Here is a 12902-nt window from a genome sequence, read left to right as displayed (position 1 = left end):
TCAAATGCTTTTTCAGCATCTATAGAGATGATTATATGGTCCTTGTGTTTAATTTTATTAATATGTTGTATCACATTTATTGATTTGCGTATGTTGAACCAACCTTGCATCCCTGGGATGAATCCCACTTGATCATGGTGTATAATTTTGCATATGTGTTGCTGTATTCTGTTAGCTAGTATTTTAGTGAGGATTTTTGCATCTATATTCATCAAGGATATCGGCCTGTAGTTTTCTTTTTTAGTTCTGTCTTTACCTGGTTTTGGTATCAGGATGATGTTTGCTTCATAGAATAAGTTTGGGAGATTTGCCTCTGTTTCAATTTTTTGGAATAGTTTGTAAAGAATTGGTGTCAATTCCTCTTTGAATGTTTGGTAAAATTCTGCTCTGAATCCGTCTGGTCCTGGGCTTTTCTTTGTTGGGAGCCTTCTGATAATAGCTTCAATCTCTTTTATTGTTATTGGTCTATTAAGATTTTCTACATCTTCTTGGCTCAGTTTTGGTAGCTTGCGTGTGTCCAGAAATTTATCCATTTCCTCCAGATTTTCAAATTTGTTGGCATATAGTTCTTTATAGTAGTCTCAAATGATTCCTTGTATTTCAGATGAATCAATTGTAATATCACCTTTTTCATTTCTAATTGTTGTTATTTGGATCTTCTCTCTTCTTTTTTTAGTTAGCCATGCTAATAATGGTTTGTCAATTTTATTTATCTTTTCGAAAAACCAACTTTTTGATTCATTGATCTTTTGTATTGTTTTTTGGGTTTCAATTTCATTAAGTTCTGCTCCGATCTTAATGATTTCTTTCCATCTGCTAACTTTGGGTTTGGATTGTTCTTATTTTTCTAGTTCTTTAAGGTAAAGTATTAGGTTGTTCACTTGCCATCTTTCCATTCTTCTGAAGTAAGCATTTAATGCGATAAATTTACCCCTTAGTACTGCTTTTGCAGTATCCAACAGGTTTTTGTATGATGTATCATTGTTTTCATTAGTTTCAATAAATTTCTTGATTTCCTGTTTGATTTCTTCTTGGACCCATGTGTCATTAAGTATAATGCCGTTTAATTTCCATGTGTTTGTATAGTTTCCAGAAATTCATTTGTTATTGATTTCTAATTTTAATCCATTGTGGTCTGAAAAAATACATGGGATAATTCCAATTTTTTTGAATTTGTTGAGACTTGATTTGTGACCTAAGATGTGATCTATCCTGGAGAATGGTCTATGTGCTAATGAGAAGAATAAATATTCTGAGGTTGTTGGATGGAATGTTCTGTAGATGTCTGCCAAGTCCAATTGGTCTAGAGTGTTTGGATCTTGTGTTTCTCTGTTGATTCTTTGCCTAGATGATCTGTCCAGTATTGATAGTGGGGTGTTCAGGTCCCCTGCTATTATGGTATTAGTGTCTGTTTCATTTTTTAGGTCTTATAGAGTTTGCTTTATAAATCTGGCTGCTCCGACATTAGTTGCTTATATAGTTATGATTGTTATGTCTTCTTGATGGATCAATCCTTTTATCATTATGTAATGGCCCTCATTATCTCTTTTTATGGTTTTTAGTTTAAAGTCTATTTTATCAGATATAAGAATAGGTACTCCAGCTCGGTTTTCATTTCTGTTTGCATGGTAAATCTTTTTCCATCCTTTCACTCTTAGTCTATCTGAGTCTTTATAGGTAAGGTGGGTCTCTTGAAGGTAGCATATAGTTGGGTCCTCCTTTTTAATCCAGTCAGCCAGTCTGTGTCTTTTGAGTGGGGAATTTAATCCTTTTATATTAAGAGTTGTTATTGAAAAGTGTTGATTTACTCCTAGCATTTTATTGATTTTTGTTTGGATGTCTTAGGTGTCTTTTGTTCCTTTCTCTCTGGTTTACTGTTTGTTTTCTGTATTTGTTGGTTCCTTGAGTTGTAGATAAACTTTTTTTTTTCCTCTTCATTGTTGCCATTTTTATTTTACTAGAGGGTTTTGATTTTTCTTGAGTTTTTATGGCAGTGGTAGTTATTTTTCAGGTACCAAACCCAGTACTCCCTTGAGAATTTCCTGTAAGGGTGATCGTGTAGTAGTGAACTCCCACAGTTTTTGTTTGTCTGAGAAATGTACTATTTGCCCTTGATTTCAGAAGGATAGCCTTGTGGGGTAGAGTATTCTTGGCTGGCAATCTCTGTCTTTTAGTATTTTGAATATATCATCCCATTCCTTTCTGGCTTTTAGGGTTTGTGATGAAAAATCTGATGTTAGCCTGATTGGGGCTCCCTTATAGGTGATTTGATGCTTCTATTTTGCAGCTTTTAAGATTCTTTCTTTGTCTTTGAGGTTTGCCAATTTGACTATAACATGCCTTGGAGAAGACCTTTTTAGGTTGAATACGTTTGGGGATCTATGAGCTTCCTGAATCTGAAGATATGTGTCTTTTCCTATACCTAGGAAGTTTTCTGCCACTATTTTGTTGAATATGTTTTCAATGCAATCTCCTTTTTCCTTCCTTTCTGGAATACCCATGACTTGGATATTTGAGCAGTTAAGGTTGTCTGATATCTCTCTTAGATTTTCTTCAATGTTTTTAATTCTTTTTTCTTTCTTTTTTGTTTTCCCCTGCCTGTGTTATTTCAAACAGCCCATCTTCAAGGTCAGAAGTTCTCTCTTCTACTTCTGCAAGCCTGCTGGTTAAACTCTCTGTTGTGTTTTTTACTTCGTTGAATGAATTCTTCAGCTCAGCAAGCTCTGCTCTTTTTCAGGCCATTGATTTCCTTGTACATTTCTTCTTTCAGGTCCTGTATACTTTTCCTCATTTCATCGTGTTGTCTAGCTGAGTTTTCTTATATGTCATTTAGTTTCCTTAGAATAATCACTCGAAATTCCTTGTCAGACATTTCAAGGACTTCTTGTTCTATAGGATCTAGAGATTGAGAGTTATTACCCTTTGGTGGTGTACTTTCTTGATTTTTCATATTTCTGGTATCTTTTCTTTGATGTTTAGTCATTGTGGCAGGGGATTTCACGGTCCACTGGTTTGACACTATTGTCTGGCTAGGATGCTGCGGAGGCTGCCAATTTGGTATGGCTGCCTCAGTGTCTGCTCGGTTGCCCACTAGTGCCTTGGGTGCATGTTCGCCTCAGATCTTGGGCCTCTCGGAGGAGGCACCTCTCTGGTTAGCACACATTCAGCCGGGCTGGTGATGGAGTCGGGCGGTGGTGGCAAGGCCTACCTCCTGGGTTGCGCGCTGGCACCGCAGGGCATGTAGTTTCCGAGGATCTTGGGCCTCTCTGGCTGGGCGCCTCTCTGATTGGTGTGCACTTGGCGGGGCTGGCAATGGAATCGGGTGGTGGCGGCAAGGCCTACCTGCTGGGTTGCGTGCTGGCACCACAGGAACTGTGGTCTCTGCAGATCCCGGGCCTCTCCAGTGGGGCTGCTTGCCTGTAAATTCTTATGTGAATTATCCTCAATCCATTTTCCCATTGTGTTGAATGTCATTTTCTTGCCAGTTTCATTTTTTTTTTTTAAATAGAAAGATGACCGGTAAGGGGATCTTAACCCTTGACTTGGTGTTGTCAGCACCATACTCTCCCAAGTAAGCTAACCAGCCATCCCTATATAAGGGTCCGAACCTGTGGCCTTGGTGTTATCAGCACCACACTCTCCCAATGAGCCATGGGCCAGCCCTTCTTGCTGGTTTTTAAGAGTTCTTTGTATGGCAAAAAAATAATAATCTGCCATGTTTTCCAAATCTATCATTTACCCATTGAGTTCTCATGGTATCTTTTGCCATTTAAATGTATCTTATTTTCACATAGTCTAATGTATTTATCTCCTTCTGAAGCTTCTAGGCTTCTAATCCTTATTAAAGAAGGATTCCCCTACCTTTAATTTGGTCATGTAGACCTAGTTGGTGGTGGCTGCTTTTTTAAAAGATTATTTTCTTTTTTTACATTTAAATCTTTCTTCGTGTAGGTCTGGTGTCTTTACAGTTCAGTTATTCCCGAGTAACTTATAATTTTTGTCGCAATTGTGAGTAGAATATTTTCTACATATTTATTGGTAGAATAGCATAAAGCTACTAGTTTTCTTACAAGTCTTCTTGACAGATAAATGATATCTTATTTATTTATTTATTTATTTTTTTAAAAGATGACCAGTAAGGGGATCTTAACCCTTGACTTGGTGTTTTCAGCACCACACTCCCCCAAGTGAGCCACGGGCGGGCCCTGATAAATGATATCTTGACTAGATACAGGATGTTTGGATCATTTCTCTTTCTCTCAGCCTAATGAATAGTATTCCTTGGTATTCTAGCTTCCAGTGTTGCTGGTGAGAAGTCGATGCCAGTCTGTTCCTTTCTTTCCGTTGTAGGAGGTAGTAACTAGTTCCTTTCACTCGGAAGCACGTAACATTTTCTCTTTATCTTTAGAGTTCAGAAATTTTGTTTTTTTTTATTTATTTATTTTTGGCAGCTGACCAGGACAGGGATACAAACCCTTGACCTTGGTGTTATAACACCACGCTTTAACTGAGCGAGCTAACTGGCCAGCCCAGAGTTCATCAATTTTAGCTAGTGACTTTACCAGGGCATTCTTGATGGTGTGTTTTTTTCTCATCAGTCCTGACTGTAGCTGGTGGTATTTTTGATATGCACTTAGAGGACTCTTGTCAGCTTATTACTTCTCCTCATTTCTTTTTTTCTCCTGGAACTCCTGTTATATATACATCAAGTTCTCCTGGATCTATTCTATAAATTTCTTATCTTTCTTCTCACTTGCTTTTCCTTTTTAAGAATTTTTTTCCAAAGCTTTGAAATACTTTTACCACTCAGTCTTCTAGGACACTGAACTGGATCTCAGCAGTGCCCATCGTCCTTTCAATTCATTTGATAGCTTATTTAGTCAAAAAGTCATAGTTTCAGTTTTAAAACTTTTTAATAATTAAAACGTTTGTGTACAAAATCACAGAAAATAGGGTAACGAACCTCATCATCCAGTTACAATTATCAATATACAATGTTATTATCATCCACTTTCAATAATTATCAACTTGTTACCAATCTTGTTTCATCTATACCTTGACCTACTTTCCCATCCTCAACCCAGATTATTTTGAAACAGATCCCAGACATCATATAATCTCATCTTGAAATCATTAATTTAGAAAATTCAGTATGTATTTCTAAAAAGTTCCTTAAAAAGCACAACTAGGGGTACCGGGTTTCTTTTTGGGATGGTGAAAATGTTTTGGAAGTAGATAGAGTTGGTGATTATACAACACTGTGAATGTATTAAATGCCTCTGGATTGTTCACTTTAAAATGGTCAATTTTTATATGACTTCAAGCTTAATCCCCCCCTCCCAAAATTAAGCTCTTAAAAAAAAACCTTGTGGGGAAAAAGCCCCAAATAAACACAATACCATTTTCATACCTAAACAAAAGTAACCTTTTAGAAAAAAATTACCAGGAAGTATCTTTTGTTTGTGCCTGACTTGAATCACTTTACGTGCTCTTTTCATATTTGTATATGCTTATATTATATATGACTATTACTTGTCTCCTCCAGTAGCTTTCTTTTGCTGGGTGTGAACTCTGTTCAGACCAATCCTGTCTCTGACTGTTGGGTCCCCTTTTCTAGGCTGACTGGGGCTCAGATCTGGTTGCTGGAACATCCTGAGTATAGGCATCTGCCTGGTGGTAGAAGCAAAACAGCCTTCAGCTCATGGACTAGAGGTGGAAACACAGGCTATCGCCAGTTCCTTGCTTGCCCTGCTTCTACTAATAGTCCCTTATCCCCAGGGCAGAGAGGGTTCATTTCACCTTTTTGGCTTGTCTTGGCCTTTCAGAGAAGGGTAGATCAGGCCAGATTAGATACACTCTCACACGCCTATTGCTCCCTTCCCCCAGGAGTTTGCCATTCCCTGCAGACCACATGCCCCAGGTCTGCTACTGTCATGTCTTGCTACAGGACTCTGTTCTCAGGTTGCTTGCATCTAAAGAGAGATGCCAGCCAAGGCAGGATCATAGATAAGAAATGCCAGATTAGTGGTATGGAGTATTCAGTTCAAAGGAAGAAGGAATAGACCCCCGTGGGACTGAAATAGTTATGGAAGGCTGGGCCTCTGATTGATTTTTGACAAGATTGCCAAGACCATTCAATGGGTAAAGAACAGTCTCTTGGGAGAACATATTTGCAAATCATATGTCTAATGAAGGTCTAGTATCCAGAATATATAAAGAACTCTTACAACTCCACAGCAAAAAGACAACCCAATTATAAAATGAGCAAAGGAGTTGAATAGACCTTTCTCCAAAGAAGATATACAAATGGCCAACAAGCACATGAAAAGATGCTAAACATGATTAGTCATTAGTGAAATGCAAGTCAAAACCACAATGAGGGCAGGCCCATTCGCTCACTTGGGAGAACATGGTGCTGATAACACCAAGGTCAGGGGTTCAGATCTCCTTACCGGCCAGCTGTCCAAAAAAAAAAAACCACAATGAGGTACCACTTCACACCTAACATGATGGATATGATCATAAAATGGAAAACAAGAATTGGTGAGTATGTAGAAATTGGAACCATACGTAGTATTTTGCTAGTGGGAATGAAAAGCTGCTCTGGAAAATCATTTGGTAGTTCCTCAAAAAGTTAAACATGGAATTGCCATATGCCTAAGCAATTCCATTCCTAGGTATATACCCCAAATAATTGCAAACAGGTATTTCAAACAAATTTGTATACATGCATGTTTTATAGCAGCACCATTCACAATAGCTAAAAGGTGAAAACAACCCAAATGTCTGTACATCAACAGATGAATGCGTAAGCAAAATGTGGGAGGTGTGTGTGTGTGTATGTACACACACACATATATATGTATATACACATACATCATGATAAGTGAAAGAAGCCAGACATAAAAGGTCTCATATTATGTGATTCCATTTATATGAAATATCCAGAATGGGTAAATCTATAGAGACAGGAAGCAGATTGGTTTTTGCCAGAGTCTGAGAAGTGGGGGTGAGGGGGGTAACTGCTTAGTGGATACAGGATTTCCTTTTGAGGTGATAAAAATGTTTTGGAACTAGATAGAGGTAGTGAAGGTTGCACATATTGTGAACATCTTAAATACCACGGGAATTGTTCACTTTAAAATGGTTAATTTTATGTGAGGAAAGAAAAAGAAAGGCTGGGCCTCCTTAGGTACATGAAATGTTTGGGTTGGAAAAAGGGGTAAGAAAGGCATTTAAGGTGGGAAGAAAGTGCAAGTAAAAGTAGAGACCAGTTAGAGTTTGAGCTGGGGAGTCATTGGGAGAGAGATTGGGCAAGTCATGAAGGCTCTGGCTTGTATTTGAGTCATAGGAGAAAGGGAATACCCTGTTTTACTAAGGCAGCTGAACTTAATCCTATAGGCAATGGAGAATCTGAGTGGCTTTTGACCAGTGGGGAACCCTGTGAAAGCAGATTATTGAAATACCAGTGTGTACGTAGGAGAATTGAACCAGGGAAGGCATGGAGCTTGGTGGCTGGCGTAGAGGCTGACAATACTGAACACATACAGGCATGAGTCGTGATAGCCTGGACTAGAGAGGAAGCAGCAGGGATAATAGCTATGCTTAGTGCTTATGACGGGCCAGGCACTGTTTTATGTGATTTAATTCATTTCTCTTCATAGGAACTCTATAAAATAAGAACTCTTCTTTCCCCCGAGTGTACAGAGGATCAGATCGACTGAGAAACTTGCCTAAGGCTGCACAGCTACTAATGTGGTCTAGATTTGAACCCAGGCAGATTGATTCAGAGGCACTGTAATTTTAACTATGATGTAGTGGTGAATGTAAGAGATTTTTCTGAAGCTCACTCACTTGTCAGGTTGAGGAGGAAGTAGGAGAAAGGGGCACTAAAGCCAGAGCAAAGACATTTCCCCCCTGGGTAACCAAGAACTGGTTACAGGCCTTGGTAAGTGGGTCTGCCAAATAGAAATATCTGGCTGGTGGATGGACCTGTGGACTAGAGTTCTGGCTGGAGGCAAAACTCTAAAGGAGGCCAGCAAAGGGGCTCTAGAGGGATGGAGGAGCAAGCGCCATCTTTCCCGCTCACCCTGTGCCATCTGCCATGCTGCCCCCTCTAGTGACCCTGACTTGTGCCCTGCTAGAACCTCCTGGCTGCATCCAGAGGCAGCCTGAATTGTCAGGCAGTCAGCACGTCTCAAAAAGTTGTGCATCCTTGTTGCCGTAGACACAGGGGTTGCTCTTCCCCAGAATGGCTCTGGACAGAGGCGTGGGAAGGGGCCAGACTTTCACCTTTGTGCTAGTTCCTAACATTTGAGATGAAAAAATTAAGGTTAATGATGTTCCCTTTTTGAAGTTCTAGGAAGGGATGTGGAGGAAAACTGTGGTAACTTTTTGTTCTTTACTTTTGTTTTCGTATCATACAGCTTTGCTTCATTTAGACTTTAAAATGCTCCCTAAAGGGATATGATGGAAAGTTCTCTAATGGTTTCCAATGTTGGGGAGAAATTAAGGTAATAGAGAACCCAGTGCCCAAAGGCCTCAATTATCATTGTAGCTTCTTAACAGCTCACTAGTCTCCCCCCCGCCGCCCACCAAGTCCATGGAATACAGTACTGGGTGTCAGTCTTTTAAAAGCCTTGGCATTAAAACACTGAAGCCCAGAGCCTCACAATAGTATCTCCCTTCAGCCCACTTTTCCAGCCTTGGTGTGACTCTTCCTCTCAGGCAGGCCTGGTGCCAGCCAAACTGTCCCCCCGAGCATGTGCAAGCATGTGCCCTGCCTTTTCCTGGTCATGGACCTTTGTCCCTGCTGGTTCTTCTCCCTGAAATTCTCTTCTTTGTCCTGGGTTGTCAGATGCTGCCCTGCCTTCAGGATTCAGCTGAGATGCTTTGACGTGCACGACCTCTCTTAATCCTCGCCACCCTTGGATGTAGACTCTGCTATACTCATTGACACATTATACAGGGGTGTGTGTGTGTGTATGTGTGTAAACATTATGCCCCGTTTTACAGATATACAGATGGAGCAAACAGATTTACAGACATACAGACAGAGGTTAAAAATTTGTCTAATATGACGCAACTAGTAAAGCAAGGTGCTGATTCCAAAGCTCCTACTCTAAACTACCATCCGATATTGGGGTTCAAAGAGGCATCTGCTTGAGGCATATCATTAAGCTAGAAGGTAAACTTTCGAAAGGAAGAAATGTGAGGAGGCTTTGCTAAACCTTTTCTCTGTCTTTGTCTTTGTTTTGGTCCAGGTGGAAGTGAAGCCATACGTGCTGGATGACCAGATGTGTGATGAGTGCCAAGGCACGCGCTGTGGTGGGAAGTTTGCCCCGTTCTTCTGTGCCAATGTCACCTGTCTGCAGTATTACTGCGAATACTGCTGGGCGAGCATACATTCCCGCGCCGGGCGGGAGTTCCACAAACCGCTGGTGAAGGAGGGAGGTGACCGCCCTCGGCACGTCCCGTTCCGCTGGAGCTGAGCCCAGGGCCAACCCAGCCACAAGTACTGGAGTAGATAACAAGGAGGGAAAAGAGAGGGCACTGCCTCAGGGCCTACAGTGTTCTGGAAATCTGTGCATTTGTTCTCGATTTTTAAAGAAGAGATGGGTCTTTTTATTATTATTATTTACAGTCATATTACTGAACTCAGTGTCTAGTATAATGCAAAATTGCAGAGTGTACAATGGTACTGATTTGCACTTTGATTCACACCTTTGTCTGCTTGGTACCTTAATTTTTACACCTGATATGTCACGTGACAGTACATAGACTGCCATTCTCATCAGCAGCCATCAGATTGATGTCTGTGATTCTTTTGTTTGTTGTTGTGTTGTTGGTGTTGTTCTGATTGTTTTGAACTGGAGCATGCACTTATTTTCAGAAACTTAGAGAGTTGCCCCTAGGACAAGCCTTACCAAAGGTAATACTCGTGAGTAGGTGGCAGATGTAGCAAAAACTTCACAACAATTCAGCAATCATTAGTTGGGGTTATTTAGAGTAAGGACAACCCTTAATGAAAATAAGCCTTTAGTTGCTCTCTATTTTGACTTGTAAGGATACCTCATAAGCTGGATCTTTATTTTTCCTTCATGTTTGATTTTTGTTTTGCTGAAGATTTTGGTTAGATCTTTTAGTGTTATGTAAACTTATGCTGCAATAGCTTTTGCTGCTATTAAAATGGTATTATTAATACCATAATACTCTATTCAGGCTAAGTTATCAATTAAAAAAAACAAGAAACAAAAACCCAACAACACACTTTTGTGATTTAGGGATAGAGTCAGCTGCCGAAAGAAGATCAGAGTAGACTTCAGAAAGCTTCAACGGAAGGTACCTATTTCTGACTGCATGTTTACTTCATCAGGTTGCTGCATGCAATAAATTTTATATCCAATGTCTAGTATAAAACCTTCCCACAATGCACAAATTAAGAATCTATTATATAAGCTATAAAATACTCATTTTTAAAAAAATTTTTTTCATTCAAAGAATTGGTAATTGACCGGAGGAAGGCATGCCTCAATAAATGGAATGCTTCTGAATAGGAAGAGCCCATGACAGAGTGACGTATATTACAACCAATATAAAACCTAGGTGTAGGATATTCCTAAAGCAAATTTGTGGATGGTAGATGAAGTACTTTGCGGTGCTCTGTTATATATTGTGCAATTTATTTTATATAGTAAAGTGATTATGTCTAACTGTGATCAAACTTAACTGTTTAAAGCCTCTGTGTCAGACATTAATGAACTTGACAGTTCGTAACTGGTATATTATTAACTAACACATGAGCTCTTAGTTACAATCTCCTAGTGCTTGCACCATTTTACATAGCTTCAGACCTTGTCCAGAAAACCAAAGAGCTCATCTTAGCTTACAAACACTAAGAAAATATATACAGTATATAGAGATAAGTTGTCAGATTGACAAACTAGGCACATTTTTAAGAAAGTTGTGTAATGGTGATGCTAAAGAAATGTCTGTACAAAATAAGATGGCCTGGGCAGTGTTGGTTGTCTGGGTGAGAAATTACTTAATTTCCTGGATTTATCCTGTAAAGCTTGAATAGAATTAAAACCTGCTAGTACTACCATGGACATTTTTTTAGCATTCACTCTTGGGTTGTGGATAGTAATATATACACACACACAATGATTGCAAGACTGTGTAAATCTTCTTTTAATCTTCTTCCTGTGTTTGGGAATTCTGGGGACAATCTGACTGGATATGACCCTGCAGAATAGATTTCAGTCGCTGTGTTTTATGTGCTGTGATATCCTTGTACTGTCTTAAGTTAGTATTGCTTGTTTTTGTTTTGTTTTTTTCTCCAGTGTTTAGTTGCAATTACTGGCTTTCAAGCTATAGTTTGTTTTCAAAAAGGAAAAACAAAATAGTTTTTTACTGGATTAAAACTGCTTATTAGAATTCTCCCCTTTTGAGATTACCTCTGGGCTTTTTGGTAATTGCTTTTTTCTAGCCCAGGTGTGGTTTTGTTTGTTTTTATCTGTTTGTGGGTTTTTGTTTTGTTTTTTTTTTCATCTGTACAAGAAATTTTGTTATGCACTACTACTTTTTGTATTCTAGACAGTTTTCAAAAGTTGGCTGAAGATTTTTTTTTGTTTTTAAGGAAAAAGGCATGCTTTCTGACTGACATGATCTTTTGCAATACCTCAATTTTGAAATATAGGAAAGAAAATGATATTTTCTAAGTAAGTTTATTCAGAAAAATATATATTAATTTAATTCTGCAAGAAAATGATTTAACAGATGGGTAACTTTATTTTTTTCATGCTTATTTGTGTTTTTTGAAAATGAAGTTAGAGCTTTATAACTATAATATTAAAGATCATATCTAACCTACAGAAATCTACCTAATTATGTGAAAGAAGCAAAACTTTTTGAAGAAGCACCCCTCTTTCATGTACTAAAATAACACTGAGATTAAAAAAAGAAAAGCTGGAGGATTGTATAGCATAAAGCTAATGCAAAGGCAAAAAAAACATTGTCATGAAGAATAGGTTACAAAAACTAAACTCCATTTGGTGCTGAGAGTTGTGAGTAGATGGTGGAAACTACTTTCCCTTAATTTGTATATTTATAATCAAGCGTTGATTGTGCACGACTGACCAGGATTGTGAAAGAGTTCTTCTGTTTGTATTTTTTTAAAGAGAACTTTTTTAGTTTATTAAATTATAACATGTTCCCTTTTGTTTTGTAAATAAATGTGCCCCCAAGTTGTTAATGTTATATTAAAAGAGAGGGTCCTTCAAAAAAATTATTTTTTAAAACACAGAGGTGTTCTGACCTGCAACTTGACTGGGAAGCCCCTGGGTAACACAGGTCCTGTTGTGGCCTTTTCTTGATGTGACACTTGAACTAGTCGATTTTTTGAAGGCTATAACCTAACCTCGACTATTTGTTGTTATGTGCAATACTGTTTGTACTGTTTGTATAAAAAATAGAAAAAAAAGAAAAGAAAAAAGGCATAAATCTTTATTGCAGATTTATTTTCATTGCAAACTTTAGACATTGTGATTCACTGAAATCATTTTTCTACTGTCAAATATGTACCTTTTCTTCATGCTGGTATTTTTTCAATAGTAATGTAGCCTTTGTACTGAGACAAATTTTCATTGTTATTTTTAGAAAGATTTTTTGCTAAGAAAAAATTAAACATATTTACATATTTTTCATTTTATTTCGTATTTTCTTTAAGGAGTGCTTTCTCAATCATTAATAGAGTTGTTTCTGGGAGGGACTTTCATATCTGGTCAATGTCATAATATTATTTTGTATTTTTACTTGGAATAAATTAATTTTATGATGCTAATTCTTTAAAAGTTTATTTTTTTCATTTTCAGTTATTTTTGAAGCTAAAACCTTTGTAATAT

General features: G+C 38.2%; 1 protein-coding gene across 6 annotated transcripts in view; it reads left to right on the top strand.

Moving 5' to 3' along the window:
* The window catches only part of CPEB3 (cytoplasmic polyadenylation element binding protein 3), a 184833-nt gene extending 172179 nt beyond the window's left edge, over window positions 1-12654 (top strand). For all 6 annotated transcript variants that reach the window (XM_063102419.1, XM_063102424.1, XM_063102422.1 and 3 more), the window contains exon 10: window positions 9264-12654. In XM_063102419.1, coding sequence (XP_062958489.1) covers window positions 9264-9491 — 228 coding nt within the window. In that variant the 3' untranslated portion in view covers window positions 9492-12654. The remainder of the gene's footprint in view (window positions 1-9263) is intronic.
* The last annotated feature ends 248 nt before the right edge of the window (window positions 12655-12902 follow it).

Source organism: Cynocephalus volans, chromosome 7, assembly GCF_027409185.1.
Source record: "Cynocephalus volans isolate mCynVol1 chromosome 7, mCynVol1.pri, whole genome shotgun sequence".
Classification (NCBI taxonomy): domain Eukaryota; kingdom Metazoa; phylum Chordata; class Mammalia; order Dermoptera; family Cynocephalidae; genus Cynocephalus; species Cynocephalus volans.
Note: the sequence above shows the minus strand (reverse complement) of the source record. Positions and strands in the feature narration are given on the sequence as shown.